The 21,554-nt window shown below is 39.8% G+C and overlaps 1 protein-coding gene across 2 annotated transcripts in view; it reads left to right on the forward strand.

Annotated features, from left to right (window-relative positions):
• The window catches only part of KLF7 (Kruppel like factor 7), a 104,477-nt gene that overhangs the window by 29,917 nt on the left and 53,006 nt on the right, over positions 1-21,554 (forward strand). For both annotated transcript variants that reach the window (XM_043998934.1, XM_043998933.1), the window contains exon 2: positions 14,578-15,205. In XM_043998934.1, the coding sequence (XP_043854869.1) occupies positions 14,578-15,205 (628 nt within the window). The remainder of the gene's footprint in view (positions 1-14,577; positions 15,206-21,554) is intronic.

A 21,554-nucleotide genomic window follows, 5' to 3' on the forward strand; every position in this document is an offset into this window, starting at 1 on the left:
TCTATTCCAGTAAGCAGAAGAACATTGGGGAAAAGTCAGAATTGGCATAGCAAGTCCGATTCAAAAAGGAATCCCTGATGTGGAAAACTGAAATAAATGCTTCCCTAGTATAGCTATCAAAAGAGATATTTCTGAATTAATTCCTTATTCAGATGCAACTTCAAACATTGAATTCACCTAGGGGGCTGAACCCTTACTATAAACTTCAGAGAGAAAAAATTATCCTGTTTGAATGGAAATGTTCCCTGACATAGGTTGGTGGATGCAATGACTGAGACCAGATCAGATTTAGAGCCTCCATAACTGTCCTTCTGTGCTTAAGGTCACTGTTTTCATGGGTCTTCAGAGTTCATTTCAAGGCAAGGTGGTGCACTTTAACCTAAATTCTATCATGCATATGTATTAACCCTCCTTGGAGGTCAAAACTACAATCCCCATCTATATTGGAAATTTGATTTTCTCCCTCATGCTGCTAATGCTGTCCTTATGCTTCTGGGATTTCCCCTTAGTGTGGGGTGATGGTCTTTGAAAGTGTATGGAAATTGGTTCAGGCAGGAACAAAGGAGAGAGGAATTGCAGTGATGATTCAAATTAGTGTCTCTCTCTTTGAGAGTGTAGCACTTCTTATGGTGTGAGTGTCAGCCGATATCATCAGACTTGTTCAGGGTTAAGTAAGGTTACAGAGCTATTGGGATCAGAACTTCCAGATTTCTTTTTGCTTAGTCCAATGAATGATAACTCCCTTGTCAAGTTGAGTTGAATTGTTAATTTGAAATCCACAGCATTGTAATGTGGTTCAGAAGTGGGGCAGACACAATTTACTCTTCTTGACGTGATGGAATACTTAGCTTTTTCTTTTCTCTCACACCTCGTCCAAGGCAACATGTAAAAAGGTTTTCTGTGACCCTTTACAATGAACGAAAAAAAGGCATAGCTTGGGGAATCAAGGATCTAATGATGGATTTAGAGGGAGACATCTCAAGCACGAATTCTAAATTTCACTGGAAGTAGATTCTCTCTCTCTCTCTCTCTCTCTCTCTCTCTCTCTCTCTCTCTCTCTCTCTCTCTCACACACACACACACACACACACACACACACACACACACACACAAAACAGCCCACTGATATGGCTCCATCTAAGCTTCCATCCTAACCTATTTCAAGTGCTGTACCCTCTTAATTAGATTTTGGATCCCTTCCAGGTTCAGTGCTTGAGGTCACATCCTATCTGAGGGATTGTGGTTTGAAATAACTGGTCCCCTCTTAGCAGAAAAGCTCTTTTAGGTAAAGCTCAAAAACATGGAATGAAGCCCTCTTTTGTCTAAAAATTATGCAAAAGTTATCTGAATGAGCTAGGACAGGTATCCCAAAAGGACCACACCTGAATTAAACTACAGGTTTGGAGTTGGTAAAATTCAGAAGATACTGGAGCTTTCCTGATATCTTTCACACTAAAAGAATTATTACATATGGGGAGAATATTCTGATTCATATCCCCTGACTCCATGATAGCTACCAAAATGGAAAAACAGGGTCAAGTTTCATGTTTACCTCATATCTACAGGCAATGGATGGACTTACATTGTGGAGATCTGAAATCAACAAGTTGGGTTGAGCTTTTAACCATGATTCCCTCAGGATGTAGAGTAATAAGCACCTGGGGTGTAGGGGAGACGGGGAAGGGGCTTGGGGTGTATGTGTGTACATTCACACCTGTTTTTCTCCATCACTACGTGAACACCTTGAGTGCATGATGCAATATTGGCTTTTATGAAGAAATGACCTCTGTACTCTCTTGAAGTGGAGCAATTGGAAGAGACCTTTGGGTTCAGTTCCTTACACTGAACTTTGTTTTGAGAGAAGGTTCCATTTTTGGTCACACATAATGAGTGTGAATGAGCGAATGTTTTCCGTCTGCTCTACATGAAGTTAAGAGGGTTTTCTTGGGTAGGACATTTTAGGTGACAGAAACAATGACACCTAATCTCCATTTATCTTTAGGCAATTCTGATCCATTGTTATCGAGAATCCTTCCATCTCTCTCCTTTTTCCAATTTGGAGACTGAGAGGTACAATAGTACTCTGGTGAAGAGAGATATTGGCATCTCCAGGTATTCCTGTTATTTTCCAGCATGTAATGAGGTTCTCAAAAATGATTTTTCCTTACTTTCGATAAGTCTTGCTGTACTTTGGGGGTAGAGGGGTGGCATATCCCAAATTAAGCAACTCCTCAAATGTTGGGAACCATTCCATCTGCAGTCTTATTGCTACAAGTTAAATGTATTGTCCATGGGGTTGGCCTACTGCTCATTGCTACCTCCAAAGTAAACTTTCTCTGACTCCATAATGAAGCATCTATAGAAATTTGTTGTTCAGTCATTTCAGTCATGTCTGACTTTTTGTGATCTCACATTTTTTTTTTCTGAGGGGGAGGTTCTTGGCAGAGATATTAGAGTGGTTTGCCATTTCCTTATCCAGCTCGTTTTACAGATGAGGACCTGAGGCAAACAGAGTTGTTAAGTGACTTGTCCAGGGTCACAGAGCTAGGAAGTGTTTGAAGCCATATTTGAGCTCAGGAAGATGAGTCTTCCTGACTTCAGGAGTAGCATTCTATCCACTGTACCACCTAGCTACCCTGGTCAGCACATACTTTGACTATTTTATTGTAACTAATCAACAAATATTTACTAATAATATGTTATGTACTGTGCTAGACACTGGGAATCTTGTTCTCTTTCTCATTCTAGCTCCTCTTTTTCTACCCATTTCTCTCCTGTTTTCCCCTTTCCTCTTCACTTTCCTCTCTCCTTTGTTTTTTCCTCCCCTTTTCCTTCTCTCCTTCCTCTCCCCCATGTCCCTTCCTCTCCCCTCCTCCCTCTCACCCTTTCCTTTTTCTTTTCCCTCTCTCTGTCATACCACATCTGTGGATAATGGAAAGATGTTTAAAATGTTTAAAAATATTTAGCATTAAAAAGGCAAGAAAATCCCACCTCCGCCCCTTTGCTGAGAAGCAACCTAGCACAACAGACAGAGCACTAGCCTTGAAGTCAGTATGATCTAGGTTCATGTCCTGTCTCTGACACATCCTGACCGGGTGACCCCAGAGAAGTCCTGTAACCTCTCAGTGCCCGAGCAACTCTTCAAGGCTTTAAGTTGCAGAGGAGTTGGCCAGAAAATCGGTGAAGGGAATTACTGGGAGCTCCCTGAGATGATGAAATCACAGAGAAGGAAAAAAAAAAGATTCTTTGTAAGTTCTGGCTATATTAAATTCTGAAATTGTGAACTCACAGGAAGGGCTTTCCTCTTAACTAAAAGGCATACCGACTGGGGTGGGGGTGGGGGGTTGGAAGGGCCCTTAGAGATCTTCTGGTCAAATTCCCTCATTTAAAAAAGGTGGAAACTAAGAGTTAGAGAAAGGAAGCTAGATTTGCCCAAAGTTCCCAGAATTCCCAAGCTAGTGCTTTTTCATCTAATAATAAACTCTGTCAATGATTGGAATCTATACCCATTTACTGGAAGCAGTTTAGGTACTCAGAACCGTGACTGGCACACAGTAGGTACTTAAAATGCTTCTAGTTTGTTGCTATCTGAGTCTGTGGCAGTCTTGCTTATTGTAGACAGGGAAGGGGCAAGGTAGATACTTTAGCTGAGGGTTAGCAGGCCAGTGCTGAGTATATATCCCTGTAAGTGAACACTTCAATGAAGTGAGTGTGTGTGTGTGTGTGTGTGTGAGTGTGTGAGTGTGATGATTCTAAACTACACAAATCAGGCCTGTTCCATGGAGGACCATACTCACTGATGAGAACTGGCTGCTTTTTGGTATCTGTAGCTCAGTTGATGGTATATACAGACCCTCACTTTTTGCCCCCTTCTATTCTTTTTTGTTGAACATCCCACTGAGAAGATAGGTAGGGATCATAGTTTTGAAAGCCTCACTGAGAAGATCACTACCCATTAAATTACCTCTGCCCTGAGAAGTCTTTTAGGACTGGAACCTGTTATTCCTGGGAAATCCACTCTTTTTTCATATGTACAAGTATGTTTTTAGTGAGGATGAAATTGTATGTGTAATTTTGGGGGGAGAGTGGGGGTGGGGGAGGGAGGGAAGTTTAGAGGAGGTGGAGAACGTGTACTTAATTAACCCAACCAAAAAGGGAATAACAATATCTTGGGAGGGAGTGAATGAAACTGGCTTATTTAAAAAATACCAACAGCCTGAGTCAGCCTGCACTAGTGATTTGGAAGAGGAAGGGGGAGGTGATGTCATGTGTTCGGCATGTTCCCCCTTGTCTAAGTAGCTAAGTGCAAAGGGATTTGGGGAGTTGGGTTGAGGGGAGCTCTGTGCATATGTGTGTGTGAGGGAGATAGTGTCTCAGCTCCTTGAAAAGTTAGCAGCAGGCGGGATGGGGAAAGGGGTAGGAGTAAGGGTAGTAAGAAGAGGATTAATAACCCCTTGTCAGCTTTCCCTGTTGTTAACGTGTTGTTTTTGTTGTTGTTGTTTTTTAACATGAGTTGATTTGAATGAAGACTTTAAAGGCTTTTAATGTTTGTTTATTTCCTTTGGCTAGGCATGGTCAGGGAAGGGAGGAGGTTGGTGCCTGTGTGTTTTATTTTTGTTGTCAAATTCGGATTTCCATTTTGGGAGAGGGTGGTGGGCTCTGCTGGTTTGGAATTTCAACAAGGGCTGCCTTCCCCGCCCCCACCTCCAAGAGGCAGGAGGCAAGATGTGGCCAGCTGGTGTCTTGGACTGACACAGGTGCAGAGGCTGTGGGGGGTGGGGAACCAAGAATAATTACAGGTTTCTGAAGCATCAGGCCTCGCCTGACAAGGGCTCATCGAGAAAACTGCTCTTTATGGAAAATTAATGGTGAAGCTGGGGGGGCGGGGGAAACTACACACAAAAAAAAACTGGTCAGGACCATTGTTGTTCTTGGGAAGTCATCCTTCCTTAAAGGGATCGGCTCTTCAGAAGTCTTTAGACCAGCATGAAGAGGAAAGATAGAGTCCTCTCCTTCTGGAGCCGGAACCAATTGGCTCTGTCACCAGGCTGAATGGGCTCATCCTCTGGGAGTTTCTCTCCCTTCCACATTTTGTCTTCCTTCTTTTTCTCTCTCTCAAGCCCAGATCTAAGATGAAGTTTATTTTATTGTCTCACTGGTATCTTTTTTTCTTCTTCGTAGGATGGGTTCTTACATTAAAATAAAATATTTACACTGTATTGGCCTCATCAAATATGAAGGAAAGTTAAAAGACAAGATGGAGAGAATTGTCAAAGACTTATTCTTTGTCTGGATGGTAACAGATGGGCCTATGCTCCAGTGGTCCTAAATTTCATGCTAAGTAGAAAACAGGTTTGGTTCTGGGTCAGGATATTATCCAATCGTTGTGTGTTTAGATAACACAGAAATGGTATCATCTATAACCATACCCCAGTGAAAGTTTTTCTTGATTTGAATTTTGGAATTAGTTAAGCTACCTGGCACCTGGATTCTTTCTCTCTTTTCTTCCTGGTCCTAAATAACAGTGAATGACGACTGCTCCTTCTGATTTGTAGACTTGTAGGAATTATGTATCATGGAGAAGAATCTGAGAGCCCTTTCTTGGTTACCCCTAAAAAGCCACAGCTGAAAAACAATGAACCAGCTGAGGAAACAGTTTTGTAAGAGAGTGGGCTATCTCCTTTTCTCCCAAGTGGACCTTTTTTTACTTGGGACATTGAAAATTCTGTGGATTTATTGGTGTGGGTCCATCCCTCCTCATATTTCTGTTTACTAAGATTCTGTCATCCTTCTATGCATCTGCAGTCTTCCTGACATGAGAATTCACTGTGCCGGCGAAGTTGAAACATATGTGCTTTCCTTCCTAGGGAAAGTCTTGTTCATTTCTTCCCCTAAATCCTGCAGAGAGCATCTGGCCAATGTATCGGTTCTTTTAATGTATATTTCTGTAATGCAGGGAAGCAAGAGACAGAATGGAGTAGTGACTAGTTAGAGGGCTAAGCTCAGAGTCACAAAGACCTAGGTTCAGAGTCTCATAGGCTTTGTGATGCTGGGCACATGTTAAATGCTCTGTGCCTCGATTGCCTTATCTGTAATATAAGGGGGGGGTTAACCCATAGCTTTCTAAGGTCCCTTCCAGCTCCAAGTCTATGGTCCTATAAAAGAGGGAGATGGGTTAATTTTAGAGTGACTTTGGGGGATGGGGCAGGAAACTGGCTACCCCTTCAAACCACCTGAATACATATGTTAAAGCATAAAGCGAACTAAAATACCACTATGGACTGGCCCCAAACCTTTAAAACTGCTGCTTCCTGTTTTTGACAGGATTATATAGCATTACAACTTGCTCTAGTACCTAATGCAGGTTCTTTGCTTCAGGTCTCTCTTCAGAGTGGCAGTTAAAGACATATTGTCATGTCGCATTCCTGGCTAGATGTTTCAGGTATGACCTTGGTCAGTATCCTCTTTCTAGAACCCAATTTCCACATGGCTAAGAGTAAAAGGATTAAATTAGATGGGTTCCAGGCTTTGGGACAATATGAAATCTTGGAAGATGAAATGGGACCTTTATTTAAAACTGATTTGCACCAGAAAAGAGAAACATTTTCAACGAACTGTTTTCCTTTTTACCCTGCTCTCTCCCCTTCTCTCAATCCAAGGAAAGGGGACAAAACCCACAGGAACAATTTTGAAAACAGTTCTGGGAAAAAGAACACGCTGGAGCAGCTTTGATAAAGATTTCAGCATTTTCATGTTTACATTGGACTAAATTAATGTTCACCACATTGTTTCTCAGATTTTGCAAATTACCAAAGGGAAAATGTAAATTCAGTTTCAGTTCAAGCAACTAGTTGATGTGAGAAGCTCTCTGAAGATGGCTTACAATCTTAACATTGGTTACGATGCTGTGGTTATTTTGTGGAGTTCAGCAATTCTGCCAGTAATGTGTAATGCTATTGTACCTCTGGGGTGTACTAGAGATGACTTTGTGTGTTTCCTCCCACCTGATAGCTTAAAAAATGCAGTAAGAACACCTCACTAGGATATTACTTGCTTATCCATGTTTCCTAAAGGAATTTAATTTTCTTCTGACCTTCTCCTCAAATACCTCCTGGTAATGAAAGTCAAAAGAAAAGTTGCTTAGCTGCTGGTTTTTAAAACATCCCAGAAAATGATTCCTAACTTTTGCACAACTTATTATAACTAATTTATATCAACAATATGTGGACATGTGATACATGTGTAGATCTCTTTGTCTCTCTCTATGTATATGCATGTGTATGCATGTATGTGTATATGTATATGTATGTATATGTGTATTTATATATGTATTTATATATATATGTATGTATGTAAGATGGGGTAGGCCAGTATTAGAACCATTTGTTGCCCAACCCTATTTTTAAATCCTTGACCTAAAACACAGGAAGGTTAGATGACAGTTTACCTCAACTAAATATCCAGTTCTGAACATCCCTGACATTCAGGGTCGAAGATCTAAGTTCCTCTATAGTCCTGTGACAGAAGACTTATACTTATTAAAAAATATTCCCCCCAGGGGGAAAATGGTAGGAGACCTCAACAAGTATTTACCATTCTTCCCACCTGAACTCCAATTCTGATGACTAGGAATACCAGAGTTCAAAGGAAGGGAGGTGGGTGAGGTAGGCTTCTACATTCACACCAGATTAGATTGCATGAGGAATCCAAGTAGGACCTGAAAGACAAAACACAGATGATTGTAAGTGTGTAAAGTTAGGGGTACATGAGTAGATTCATGGGGCTCTATGAACTTGACTGGGAAAATAATTACATGTTTATTTTCATTAACCTCCAATTGCAATTTAGCATTTCCTTCAATTATTTAAAAACATTATTCTGAGGAGGGGTTCATGACAAAAAAAAAGGTTAACCCATGGTTTAAGGTAAACAGACAAATAAATTTGCTAATAGGAGTTGGAGAAGACTTTTAAAAATGTGCCCAAGATTTAAGTAAATAGCAACCTCAAAGTTTAGGAGAGCTGACATTTGGTTTTCTGTGCTAATTTCAACTTTCCATTTTAGGACGCCCTTGAGGATCTCAAAGCACAAAAAAGTAAATTAATCGTCATAACACACCCCAGGAGAAGAGTATGGGAAAGCCAGGGATTAGTCCCTCTGTTTCTGTACTTCAGACTCACTTGGGGTTGTGACTCCATGGTTAACAGCTCAGGGCAGAGCTGCTAGTAATAAAGGACAGAAAAGGAATCCCTTGGGACATCAAACCTTCAGGTGCTGTTTACTCAGGCAAAGTGCAATTATCTGGGCTAACATCCAGCCTAGGAACCACAGCTCATGAGGCCTTATTCCTCTTTCCCGGATGTGTCTTCAAGTCAGCTGTGCTCCATGTCTGAGGGAAGGGCCAGGATATCTAAATGACCCAAGAACCAATAAGAGACCATATTGTCAGTACTCCTATATTCCATACCCCTCCATTTCTCCTGAACTGCCTCACATGATGAGATCTCTTCAGTCCCAGGGTTTGGGCCCACACTTCTTTACCTAGGAGTATGAAGAATTGGGAGTACCATCAAAGGGCTACTAGATCACTGCTGAATGATTACAAATTTCAGGCACTGGTTAGATGGGACTATTGCTATTTTAACTCTGAATTACTTTAATGAAAGTCAATAGGAAGATTCAATTCTTTTGATTTTTATTTATAAGCATCCCATTTGGGCATAATTCAGGTGAGGCACTTCCTTAGTTCAACAGAACAGAAGTTGTTCATTTATTGATTGAATGACTGTTGACTTAATGGGTAGGTATAATGAACCTGCTATAACACTGGAATGACAGCTTTGAATCCACCTGTGTGTTTCTCTATTGTAAAGCACAGGGGTAAATATACCATAGCTTTTAGTGTGGACACAGTTGGGTTGTAGGCTATTTTTACACCAAATAGAGCCTTAAGTAGTATGAAAAGTTCCATGTTTCAAGCATCACACTAACCAAGTGTAAGAGTCAGGAAGATTAGAAACAGGGATGTGTTATAAATGTTAAACAACCAGCTCTCCAGAAAAAAAAAAATGTATGCAGGACACATTTTAAAATTTAATCTTCATTATTAACTTTTAAATTTATCATTTTCTTAAGTCTAAACAATCAGCAAAACATTGAACCAAGCCCCAGTTTGTGGCATTCTCCAATTTCCGAGGTATAAATGCTCACATTGAAAATTTTTAACAATTGACTCTCTGTTTAAACTGGTTCCCACACATCCCTAGTTAGAGGTAAAGTAACATAGGATGATATGGTTATCTTCCATTACAAAAAGTGTCTTGGTTTTGTGATGTCAATATTTAATTCTAGGCAATTATCAAATTTAGGTTTCATTTGTCATAGGGAACTTTTCCTTTCCTTTTCCTTTTCCTTTTCCTTTTCATTCCCCCATCACCCTTCTGGAGCTCCAGGGATCACTAAACCCTATGTTACTTCCAATACCTTTTGGAACATCATCTCATTTCCATCTAAGGTATCTATCTGTTCTTTGATTAGAGTTACAAAATATTTTTAAATGATAATTTAATATTTAAATTCTAACTCACTTCATTCCAAAATTTGATTTGTTTGAAACCTGTTTTCTTTTTTTTTTTAACAAAAACGTCTTGTTCCTCACCCCTAGTATTTAATTATGTCAATTACTATCAAGTATACTTCACAGAGTGACTTTTCTTCCTCCCTCTTTCTGTTAGTGACACCATCATTCAATCACCTACCTAAACTTAAAAGCTGTTTCATTTGAAACTCATCACTTTTTTTCTTTTTGTCCCTCACCCCCAGCATACAATCAGTTGTCAAGTACTATCAAGTTTACTTCCAAAATAAGTGTCAAGTGCATTTTCTCCTTTCCATTTCCACTGCCAACACCTTATTTCAGGCTCTTACTTCAACTGCTAAATGATTTTCCCCCTTCAGTTTCTTTTTTCCTCCATGTTTCCTCTAGATTAAGCATAGATCAAGTCGAGTCATTCCATTGATTCCCCAGCCACCAATAACTCCTTATTTCCTACAAGTTAAATTTGAAATTCTTTAGCCAGGCATTCAAGACCCTCCAGCCTATCTTTGTGGCGTCACCTGGCCTTTAAGTAGTCATTACTTCAGCCAGGCTGCTTGTCATTCCCTGTGCTTGGAATGCTACCCCTCCCTCTCCTCCCTGCATCTTCAAATACTATTCATTCTTCAAGACCATGTGCCACCTCCTCCATGAAATCTTTTGTGAATCTCAACCCCCAAGTCAGAAATGATCTTTCCTTCTTCAGAACTTTTATAGCATCTCATTTGTACCCCTTAAACAATTACCATATTCTCTTATAGATCAAGGAACAGGTTATGTCTTTTTTTTTTAATCATGATATCTTCTTCAATATCAAGCATAATGCTAGGTACATAGCAAGTACTTGATAAATGTTTGTCTTTTTTTGTTGTTTTTTGGTTTTGTTGTTGTTGTTGTTGTTGTTGTTTTGCTTTGTTTTTATGGGGCAATGAGGGTTAACTGACTTGCCCAGAGTCATACAACTAGTAAGGGTCAAGTGTCCAAGGCCAGATTTGAACTCAGGTCCTTCCGAATCCAGGGCTGGTGCTTTTTCCACTGTGCCACCTAGCTTCCCCTTTATAAATGTTTGTCAAATAAACCCAAGGTATAAAGCAATATTAAAAGAAAATCTACTGACAGCCCTCAAAGAGATTACAGTCCTCAGGTACTAAATGGACAGCACAGATGTTTAATGTTGACTTTGAAAGGGTGTTTTGGAAATATCATTGTATTGTATCGTCCCCATCATCTTTGGAAGGCTTCCTGAAGGTAGATGGTTTCAACTTGTATTATGAATGAAAGGAGGAAAGGACTGATTTTTAGGCAGATTGGTATGAGAAAAAGGAAAGAGAAATGAAGAGGTAAAGGAAAACAAAAGAAAGTGAAAGGAAGAGGGCAGCTAGGTGGCACAGTGGACAAAGCACCAGCCCTGGATTCAGGAGGACCTGAGTTCAAATCCAGCCTCAAACACTTGACACTTAACTAGCTGTGTGACCCTGGGCAAGTCACTTAACCCTCATTGCCCCCATCCAATATATATATATATATATATATATATATATATATATATAAACTGGGAAATATTTTTTTTAAAAGAAAGTGAAAGGAAGTTTTAGGGACAACAATAGAGGTATTTGTGGAAGTTGAAGAAAATTTAAACATAGAGTAATTATAATTTATAGGGAAATGGATATAAACTTGAACTAAAACTTTTTGGTGTTTGTAACATGCAGACTTAAATAGTGGGAGAGGATTGCAATTTTTTGTTTGGTTTGTTTGGTTCATTTTATTCCCCTGTTTTGAGAGAGAGGTTACTTGTTGCTTGGAATAAGAAAGCTGAGCAAATTTGCTCAAATTGGGGGTGGAGGGAAGGTAGGAAGGATGAACTGTATAATTCCCATTGGAACCTTTGCACTTACAGAAATTATGGGTATGACATCAGCCAATTCCTGTGCCTTTGAGGTCATTAGGGAGCGCCAGGCTTGATCCAACCAGTGTAGGGTCCTCAATAGCTAGCAACCCAGAGACTTTCTGACATACATAATCTTGAAAGAGGATTTACCCCTCATGTCTTAGATTGAAATGAGCAGACCGATGAAGAAAAGGTTTCTGTTATGGTGCAGTAGAGTGATTGGCATGTATATTAGGGATGGGACTACTGGAAAAAAGCAGTGTGGCATAAGTGGAATTTTCTAGTGTGAGATTCTGACAGAATGAAGAGGAAGAGTTCAAGATGAGAATTCCTAGCAACCAAGAGGGTGTTTAACTTTCACTGATGGTGATTCACTGAGGTAGATACATTCAAGGATCAGATTTAACAAAAAAGAACCAGATAAAAATCTGTTTGTCTTGGAAAATCTCTCTGCTTAATTCTCACTACTTATCCTTGTTCCCTATGTATTTATAAAGTTTTGGATCCCAACATCTTCAAGGATGAAGATGAATGATCTTTTTTTTCTTCTTCCCTAAACATCTCTCTATCAAATGCCTGGAGGTGATATTATTAATGCCAGTGTTAATAGTTGTATTAGAAGAGTGCTGTGTATACTGCTGGGGTTGAATGAATATTGGAATCACTTATTTATGCATAATCTTTTTTTTTTAAGTAACAATGATGCCTAAAGGCAACTCGAAGCTCAACTCTGGTCTCCCTATCTAATAATGTATAGCTCTACCAGAAAGCTGATTTCTCCCCCTTTGCTTTGTCTTTGTAAATGCCACAAAAATAGAGACATATTTAACTTGTTGACAGGTACCTTACAGACCAGATAAATGATTGAGAACAAAAGTCTGAAGACAGAACATCGGATTAAAAAAATATAGGTTTGATATCAGTATTATGGAAATATTATAGCAGTCTTCCCTCCTCCCTCTTTTTTTGTTATAAATATCTGACTGTGGTAGTTCTATATATTTGGTCAAATGTGAGCACATTGACATAAAGGCTGTAAATTGCTCATCACAGTTAGAGCTGGAAGGGACTTTAAAATTATAGCTCAACCTTCTCATTTTACAGATGAAGAAACTGAGACCCAGAGAGGTTGTGATTTGCCCAAGGTCATACAGGTAGTAAGTTATAAAACTAATATTTGAACCCAGGGCCACCTGATTCCAAATACAGAGCTTTTTCTCTTTGGAACAATTTTATTTTGTTCCTAGCATGGAAATTCCTTTCATGTTTGATAATTGATACCTTTAGTCTTAGATAGTAGCTTAGGACACTTGCCCAGGGTCACTTGGCTAATATAGATCAGAAAGACACAAACAGCCACAAAGGAGGGGTTTTAAGACACTTATTTGGCCATTTGAGCATACCTTTAATCCCTGTTTTCACCTTGACAGCCAATTTCATGCCGTTCCAAAGATTTGTATGTAATAATGATTCAAGAATTGCACATACAATGAATAGTTTTGGATTTTCCTTTTCTATGCTATTGAATCTTGGGAGAGATGAAGCTTTGAATTTTGTTGAGACCAGTCTCCCCCCCCCCCCCATTTTTATTTAGAATTTTATTTTTCCAAATTACATGTAAAAACAAATTTTAACATCGATTTAAAATCTTTGTGTTCCGGATTCTCTTCCCTCCCTCCCCACCCTGCTTAAGAACTCAAGCAATTCAATATGTTATACATGTGTAGTCATGCAAAACATTTCCACATTAGTCAAGTTGTGAAAGAAAACAAAGAAAAACTGTAGAAAGAGGAACTAACAAAAAATTATGTTTCAATCTGTATTCAGATACCATCAGTTTTTTCTCTGTAGATGGATTGCATTTTTCATAAGTCCTTCAGAGTTGTCTTGGATCATTGTATTGCTGAAAATAACTGTCATTCACAGCAGATCATCTTACAGTATTGCTGTTATTTTGTATATAGTACTTTTCACTTTGCATCATCTCAAGTAAGCCTTTCCAGGTTTTTCTAATAGCATCCTGCTCATCTTTTTTTCTTTTTTCTTCTTCTTTTTTTTTTTGTAAACTATATTTATATAGTACTTTAAAGTGAGATTTCCTTACAATAAACTCATAATGTTGATTGTTGCAACAGGAGCAGTCTTTAGTCTTAACTATTTATGAAACTATTTTATAATGTGGTCAGAGACTCTAAACAATTGTAACAGGATTCATACTCATATACAATTCTGTTGCAAGGCATGTTGCAATTGTATTTGGAAACCATGTCCCCAGAAGTAGCCACACTATCTCTATTGTAGTGTCTTCAAGAGATAGGTTTAAAATGATTTGGTTCCTGTTTATCAGAGACACTATGTTTCAACTGAACAATATTGGTAGAAATATGACAGTGGTTGGGAGACAGCAGAGAAACTTGATTTTAATTTTTGTTACCTGCTTAATAGCTACTTTAAAGGAGAATGTTGGACTCTTACTAGGATGGATTTATAATTTGATTTCCCTACTTCTTGTTCACATGGGAATTGACTCTAATAAGGAGTTTGAACTTTGACTGGTTATTTCATCTGTAAAATGGGCTAGTTGGAACTAGACTATCTCTAACATCTCTTTTAATCCCAACTTTTCTATGTAGCACTGCCGAAATGGAAAATTGTTACCTATAAAATGAGGCCATTAGATTAACTGAGCTTTGATCTCTCTTCTAGCTCTAAAGTGCTGATTTGCTGGTTCTTCATGATGATTGATGGTTCTGCACTGGGTTAGAAGAAGGGAGAATGTGTCTTGTAGGTCCACCTCCATCACTGTTAAAGTGATCTTGAACGAGTTAGGCATCCCTTCTGAACCTCCATTTCCCCATCCAGGTAGTTGGGATAATAAATAGTATCTTTCCTGTTATAAGTCTCTGGGAGTTAGCACAAGAGCCCACAAGGAGTCTGAGAATGTTAGGCCTTGTAGATGAAGAGACCACCCTGGTCCCAACTATAGTATACCTTCTTGTAATTTCTTCCTTTGCCTTCAGCCAACATGTAGGCTCATGGTGTTCTTTGCTTCTGATGTCTGTTTCTTTCCCTCCCTCCTCCCCTTTTGCAGACATGCCTCGAATTGGAACGCTACTTGCAGACAGAGCCCAGGAGGATCTCAGAGACTTTTGGTGAGGACTTGGACTGCTTCCTTCATGCCACTCCTCACCCAAGCATTGAGGAAAGCTTCCGGCGCCTGGATCCCCTCCTGCTCCCCATGGAAGCATCCACGTGTGAGAAAAGCTCTGCAGTGGACATTCTACTCTCCCGGGACAAGTTACTATCTGAGACCTGCCTTAGCCTGCAGCCTCCAAGTTCCTCTTTAGATAGCTACACAGCAGTCAACCAGGCCCAGCTCAATGCAGTGACCTCATTAACGCCTCCTTCCTCCCCTGAGCTCAGCCGCCATTTGGTCAAAACCTCACAGACTCTCTCAGCTGTAGATGGCACAGTGACATTGAAACTGGTGGCCAAGAAGGCCTCACTTAGCTCGGTAAAGGTGGGAGGGGTGGCAGCTGCAGCAGCAGTGGCATCAGCTGGGGCCATAAAGAGTGGACAGAGTGACAGTGAACAAGGAGGAATAGGGGCAGATGCATCCCCTGAAAACAAGAAGAGGGTTCACCGTTGTCAGTTTAACGGGTGCCGGAAGGTTTATACAAAAAGCTCCCACTTAAAGGCCCACCAGAGGACTCACACAGGTAGTGGTACAAGTAGGACACATGTGATTTCTCTCCTTTTTCCTCCTTTAGCCCCACTCTGAGGCTTGTTACACCATAGGCTACTTCTAAAGATATAGTGAGTGGTGGGAGGTGGGAGGTGAGAATATGGAATAACTGACTTTGTGGTCTCAGATTTCAAGATATCTTATGTTCTAGAGACAGTTTTAGTCTTGATGTTGAGAAGCATTTCCTAAAATCAGGGCTATCCTTAAGTATAATTGTGCTACCACCAAAGGGACTTGATTCCCTTTCATGAGAGGTCTCCAAGTGACTTTTTAATCAATATGGTGAAAGAGATTCCCTTTGGGTATAGGTTGGACCACTAGAAGGTCTCTGAGACTATTTGGGGGTCGCTGTTCACTACCTTCATAAGTGTGGTGGGGTTGATTCTTTTTGATTGGATTTAGGCAATCTATCCTCAAAGAAGGAAATAGCAGTAGACTAGCTATATAAGACACTGTAGTCATCTGGCTGCTCTCATTCTGTGGTCTTTTCATGAATTTAAGCTTTTGTTATTAATTCAAGTCTACATGCATGTGATTATAGAACTTTGGATATTGTGTTTGGTTGTGGGGTTTTTTTGGGGGGGAGAGGAGGCATTCTTCCATGAATTCCTAGTTAAAGGAGAGACCTAGGGTTTTACTAGCCCCAGTTCCTCCAGCAATTCTGATTTTTATCACTCACCAACAGCAGGGGAGTTTCAGAGTTCATTAGATGTGATCATTCTGTAATTAATTGGCATTTCCTCTTTTGCATTGTTCTCTGGTTCTTGCTTTACTGGGAGATGGCAAGATAGCTTTATAATGAGCTTGTTACTACAAAATTGCTAGCATGTGCCTGCATTGCAATGTGTGTGGTATGGAGGGGACTGTATGTTTCAGTAGGACCTCCTTTGTATATGCAGACTGAAAGCCAGATTGTTCTTTAAGCCAAATAATGTCATAGAGTTAAACTAATATAGTGAAGTCTACCCCAAACTAAAGTGCATTTATTCCTGTTGAAATCTTCTAGTGGATATATTTTCATGGATCTTGTAATTGCTACTAGTGGTGGTGACGGTATAGTGATGAATGCCCTAGGCATCACCTAAATCACTGATAGTCTTTGTGATTGGGATAGTCAGAAATGAAACAAAACCATATGAGGGTTATGAAGAGGATAAAGCCTATGGCAAGATTGGATGGTCAAAGGAGGTCCAAGTCAGTGAGTGTTGCTCACTTATCTTGGGAGTACTCTTTGGTGTGGTTCATGGAACCTATCATAGAGAAGCGGTTCTGGGACTTACAGAATCTGTCCCAACCAAATAGCATTGACCTTTCATTTGAATTAGTCTCTTTTAAAGTTTTTAGGCAGGAGAGAGTATGACATATTTTGAATAGCTTCTACAGAGTAAGGTAGGGCATAATACATAGCAAGATGCAGCCATAATGTTTGACCTCTAAATCTTTATCACAGGAAACTGGGAATTGGGATGAGCCACAGCTGATATTTTTCCTTTGCCAGCAAAGGACTAAGACATATGCCCCTCTAAATCAAAATCTTAATTTCCCATATGGTTCACGGTTGGTGTAAGTCTTCTCGTGAGGCATACTTTTATAACGCTGTAGGCTCATCAGAATAGTGACCTTCATATTTTGCAGTTGAGTGGTTGTTTTAGTCACTAGGTCTCAGGGTCTGAACTTTCTTCTCTCTAGGCCAAAACTATCTCTGTTCATTCTCTGTCTCTTGCTGTTCTTAGATATCTCTTGTTCTTATAGCATTTTTTGTTTGTTTGTTTGGTTGGTTTTTGGGGTTTTTTTTTTTTTTGGTGAGGCAATTGGGGTTAAGTGACTTGCCCAGGGTCACACAGCTAGTAAGTGTCAAGTGTCTGAGGCCGGATTTGAACTCAGATCCTCCTGAATCCAAGGTCGGTGTTTTATCCACTGTGCCACCTAGCTGCCCCCTCTTGTAGCAATTTTATCCTTAAAAGGGGGGTTAAACTTTTTTTGTCATTAGAGTAAATGAGGAGCCACTGAATTGTTAGCCTACTCAGCTTCCTAAGCCATCTCATCTTGCTTTGAAGAAAGCTGGAGGAAAAGTTGGAGGAGTAAGTTGGAAAAGGGCATAGATGCTTCTCCTATAGGTATAGAATCTATGATTATGAACCTAGCTTCAGTAAAATCTAGTTACTCTGAGTGACAGTCCTGGAGGGGTTATGTCAGCAAGAAAACTTTGGAAAGCAAAGTTCCTTTCCTTACCCATCAGTGTTCTTTAACAAACAAATACATACATGCTCCAGAGGTTCAGGATTTATTTACCCACCTTAATCAAGAGCTACATCCCACAGTGGGAGGCCAAAACTAGAGAAATTTTTCCCATACTGGCAACTCAGTTCAGTGTAAACCAAGGATCAGTCAGTGATCAGTGATGCTAGGAAGGCGGCATGCCTCTTGGAACCCAGAGTACACACACAATAGGATAGTAAGTTAGCATCAAGGGAGTTTGGCTATACCCCGGTAAAATCACGTCTGCTCAAATGAAATTGTTCCCCTCTCCTCCAACACCTGTCCCCCTCCCCAATTGTGTCCTATTTTTTCCCCTAAGAAGTAAAAACTGGTGGGAGAAGGTGGCACAAGTTAGACTGGCCAATGTGAATGAATGATAGAGTGATCGCTGATTGGTAGAGTGTGTTTTGGTATCTATTAATGATCCATTGAAGTTGTAGTGGTTCTCTGTAATACTGATGGCTTTATGCTCTGAAGAAAAGAGAAAGCTATCACCTTGTGTACTGGAGAAACAGTTTGCCTGTGAAACCTTCCTCAGGGGAAAAATCTTTAGAAGTAAAGATAGGTGTCTGAGAGCAAAGAGAGAGAATTAATTCAGGCTAAATGGATGGGAATGCAAAGTATTTATTTGGATTTGGTGTGAATGGGGCACAGGGGGAACTGAAAAAAAGGTGATAATTTATGTGGTGTAGACGAACCAAGAATAATGGAGGAAGTGTGAAGGATGGAATTAAATTAAATCCAAACATAGACTGGGAAAGAAGAGAGTAAAAGTTGGAGGGGAGAGGGACAAAACTACATGGTAAGGGGGATTCTGAAGAGAAAAAAAAAATCTGCTGATATAAGTGAGAAATGCAGGGAGAGCTGCTGACCAAATGTTTGGAGGAGGTTAAAAAAGCTGAGCAGGATAGATGGGTTCTGGTTGGGTGGAGATTTAATCCAGCCACTCTCACCCAGGGCTCCCATAAATTCAATATTGACAATTCCAGCCTCTTCCTCTCTTGGAAGTGTAGGCAGAGAGGGCCACCCCTGGAGAGGAGGGGGTGGGGAATGGTGAAGAAGTTTGTGATTGGTTGCTAGAAGTGCATAGAAGGATGGCAAATACCTTGAGTCTTGAGATGTAGGAAGTAGTTGGAATAAATAAGGATATGGGAGGCTTTCCTTGGCCCCTGTACAAACAAAGGGTTCCAATAAATCGCCAATATTGCTGATTTTCTTACCTTGGGGACTTAAGAACTATTTGTTTTAATCTCCATAAAGATAGTGTTCAGTGCTCTGGCAGGAATGTGTCTCTGTCTCTCCTCTCTCTCTCTCTCCCTGTCTCTCTGTCTCTGTCTCTGTCTGTCTCTCTCTCTCTGTCTCTCTGTGTCTCTGTCTCTCTGTGTCTCTGTCTCTGTCTCTCTGTCTCTCTGTCTCTCTCTCCTTTGTGGATTCCTTCAAGCTCTCTGCCTTGGAGGAAGCTAGACAATGAAGTTAAATGGATTTTAAAGGCAGGAAGATGTCTAAGCTAATGGCCAAGGTGTTAATACTAGTTGCCCATAGAGGGTCAGAAATGGGATAAAAGCAATAAGATAAGATCTTGGTAAAATAAAATCCATGAAGGGGGCAGCTAGGTGGCACAGTGGATAGAGCACTGGCCCTGGATTCAGGAGGACCTGAGTTCAAATGTGGCCTCAGACACTTGACACTTACTAGCTGTGTGACACCTGGGCAAGCTCATTGTTCCACCAAAAAATAAACAGATAGGTAGATAGATAAAATTTGTGCAAATGGACAGTGATTTACCTTTCCTTCTTCCCCCACAACCACATATACCTTTAAAACCCTAGTGTTTGCATTCCTAATAACACTTCTTTGGACATTCATGCTGTTTTCTCTGGTCTCTCTTTCATTGGATTTTTGTAAGGGGGTGTTTCTTGTTAACTAAACTGTCTTGACCATTAGTCTCATGACTGTGTCTAGTGGGCTGATTCAAGGTGAAACAAGCATTACTTCTAGTATAGTTCCACTAAATTATTTAGTTTAAGTGCCCCAGTCCCCCACCCCCCTCCTGCCAAAGTGGTGTGCTATTAAAATGATATTTTCCCCCACTGAAAATGAAATGCAAATTTGCTTATTCTCAAATATTATTTTAAATAAAGAAAAAACTTATTAAAATCAGTAGTTTTACATATGATCAGTTTAAGCACAATTTGACAATTCTTATAAACATAGGAACATGTATATACAATATATCATAGAGAAATTAGAATTGAAGAGATCCAGGGAGTATCTTTTAATTCTCTCCCCCACCTCCAAGACCTAAACTCTCATCAGCAGATGGGTGTGTTTTGTTTGAATTTGTGTGTCAAAGGAAAGTATTTTAGAACATGAAAACCATAGCAATTGCATTGTAAAAAATAAGAGGAAAACAGTTAGTTTTGGTTTTTTAGCCATAGAAAAGATCATAGAATTGTAGATTTAAAACTAGATGGAACCTCTGAGGCCTTCTAGTCCAACCACTTTCTTTATTTTAAAGATGAGGAATTTGATGTAGGTGGAGACTGTGATTTGACCAAGGTCTTTTGGGAAGGCGGCATCCGAGGATGGACTCTGAATCCAGGACTTCATGTTTTTATAGCCCTTCTCTATATATTTCACAGTGATTAAGGGATAATATGGAAAATGATAATCCACCATTATGCCAAAACCTAATCTTAGTAATTCATTTCAACTTTCTCCCAACAAAACCTTATTTTTTTTTATAGGATACCTTAGCAAAAAATTCAATTAACTTTTACTCTTCCAGATAAATAATGGGCCCCAAGTTCTATCTAAAACTTCTTCTCGAGCCAACCAAAACCTATGCTAAGAAATACATTTGTCATCCTCTTTAGGGAATTGTTTCACTACCCTTTTACCTCTTTGTCCTGATTAAGATGATTTAGAACTGACCATTTTCCCTTTTTTGGAGAATTTTTTTTATTTTTCGTGAGGCAATGGGTTTTAAGTGACTTGCCCAAGGTCACACAGCTAGTACGTGTAAGTGTCTGAGTTCAGATTTGAACTCAGGTACTCCTGACTCCAGGGCCAGTGCTGTATCCACTGCGCCACCTAGCTGCCCCCGAGAATTATTATTTTTTTAATAGACCATTTCTAGGGCTACCAGTCTAGTTAGGTTGAGACACTGCCTATTCTGGAGTTCCAAAAGAACATTTGGGGAGTGAGGCTTATTCCAAGTTAGATCACAGGGTCTAATGGAGATTTGCACTTTTGTAAACTCTTAAGGTAGCTTTCTCTGCTACCTTCTTCAGGGTAGAACCCAAGAGGGATGCTAATGATCCAGAAAGAGAGAAATGATATAATGGATGTTGGGTTTTTTTTTTCTTGGCTAAGTGTTAAGAGGAATTGAGTTTATATTTTAAAGCCAAAGGAAGTAAATGGTAGCCACTTTATTCGTATTCCAAAAGGAAGTATTTGGGAAAGGTCTTAAAAAGTTCCAATTGCCAAATGGAGTAATTAATCCAAGGAGATTACAAAAAGGTCTTGTTCTTGTTTTCCACCTCTTCTCCACCTTTTGAGTTATTGCTGTTCCTGATAAGCATCATCTTACATTTATATAGGGGATTTCCTGTAAAATCCCCATGCAATTTTACATAAAAATTGACATTCATTTTTCCTATAAGCTGTTCCTAAAAATAAGTATAACCACTGTTGTCTGCAGTCAAAGCTAAGAAAACCGAGGCCTAGAGAAGGCTTCAATGTTTGATCCAGGGTTAGGGAAGTCTGTGGCAGTCAAGGTCAAATTCAGGGTCTCCTGATTACAGAGCAGGGCTTCTTAAAACTTTCTCCCAGTCTTTGACCCCTTCTCACCTAAGAAATTTTACACAACCCTGGGTATATAGGTATATAAATAGGTATACTAACCTTTTAACTGTAAAAATTGTTTGGACCCCCACATTCAGTTACATGACCCCATATGGGGTCAAGACCCCAGTTTAAGGAAGCTTTGTTATAGACCATCTCATTCCTTATTTACTCAGTGGGTTTGGTGTTTTCCAAGTAGGAGAGATGAAAGAAACAAG

This window comes from Dromiciops gliroides, chromosome 3 (assembly GCF_019393635.1).
Source record: "Dromiciops gliroides isolate mDroGli1 chromosome 3, mDroGli1.pri, whole genome shotgun sequence".
Classification (NCBI taxonomy): domain Eukaryota; kingdom Metazoa; phylum Chordata; class Mammalia; order Microbiotheria; family Microbiotheriidae; genus Dromiciops; species Dromiciops gliroides.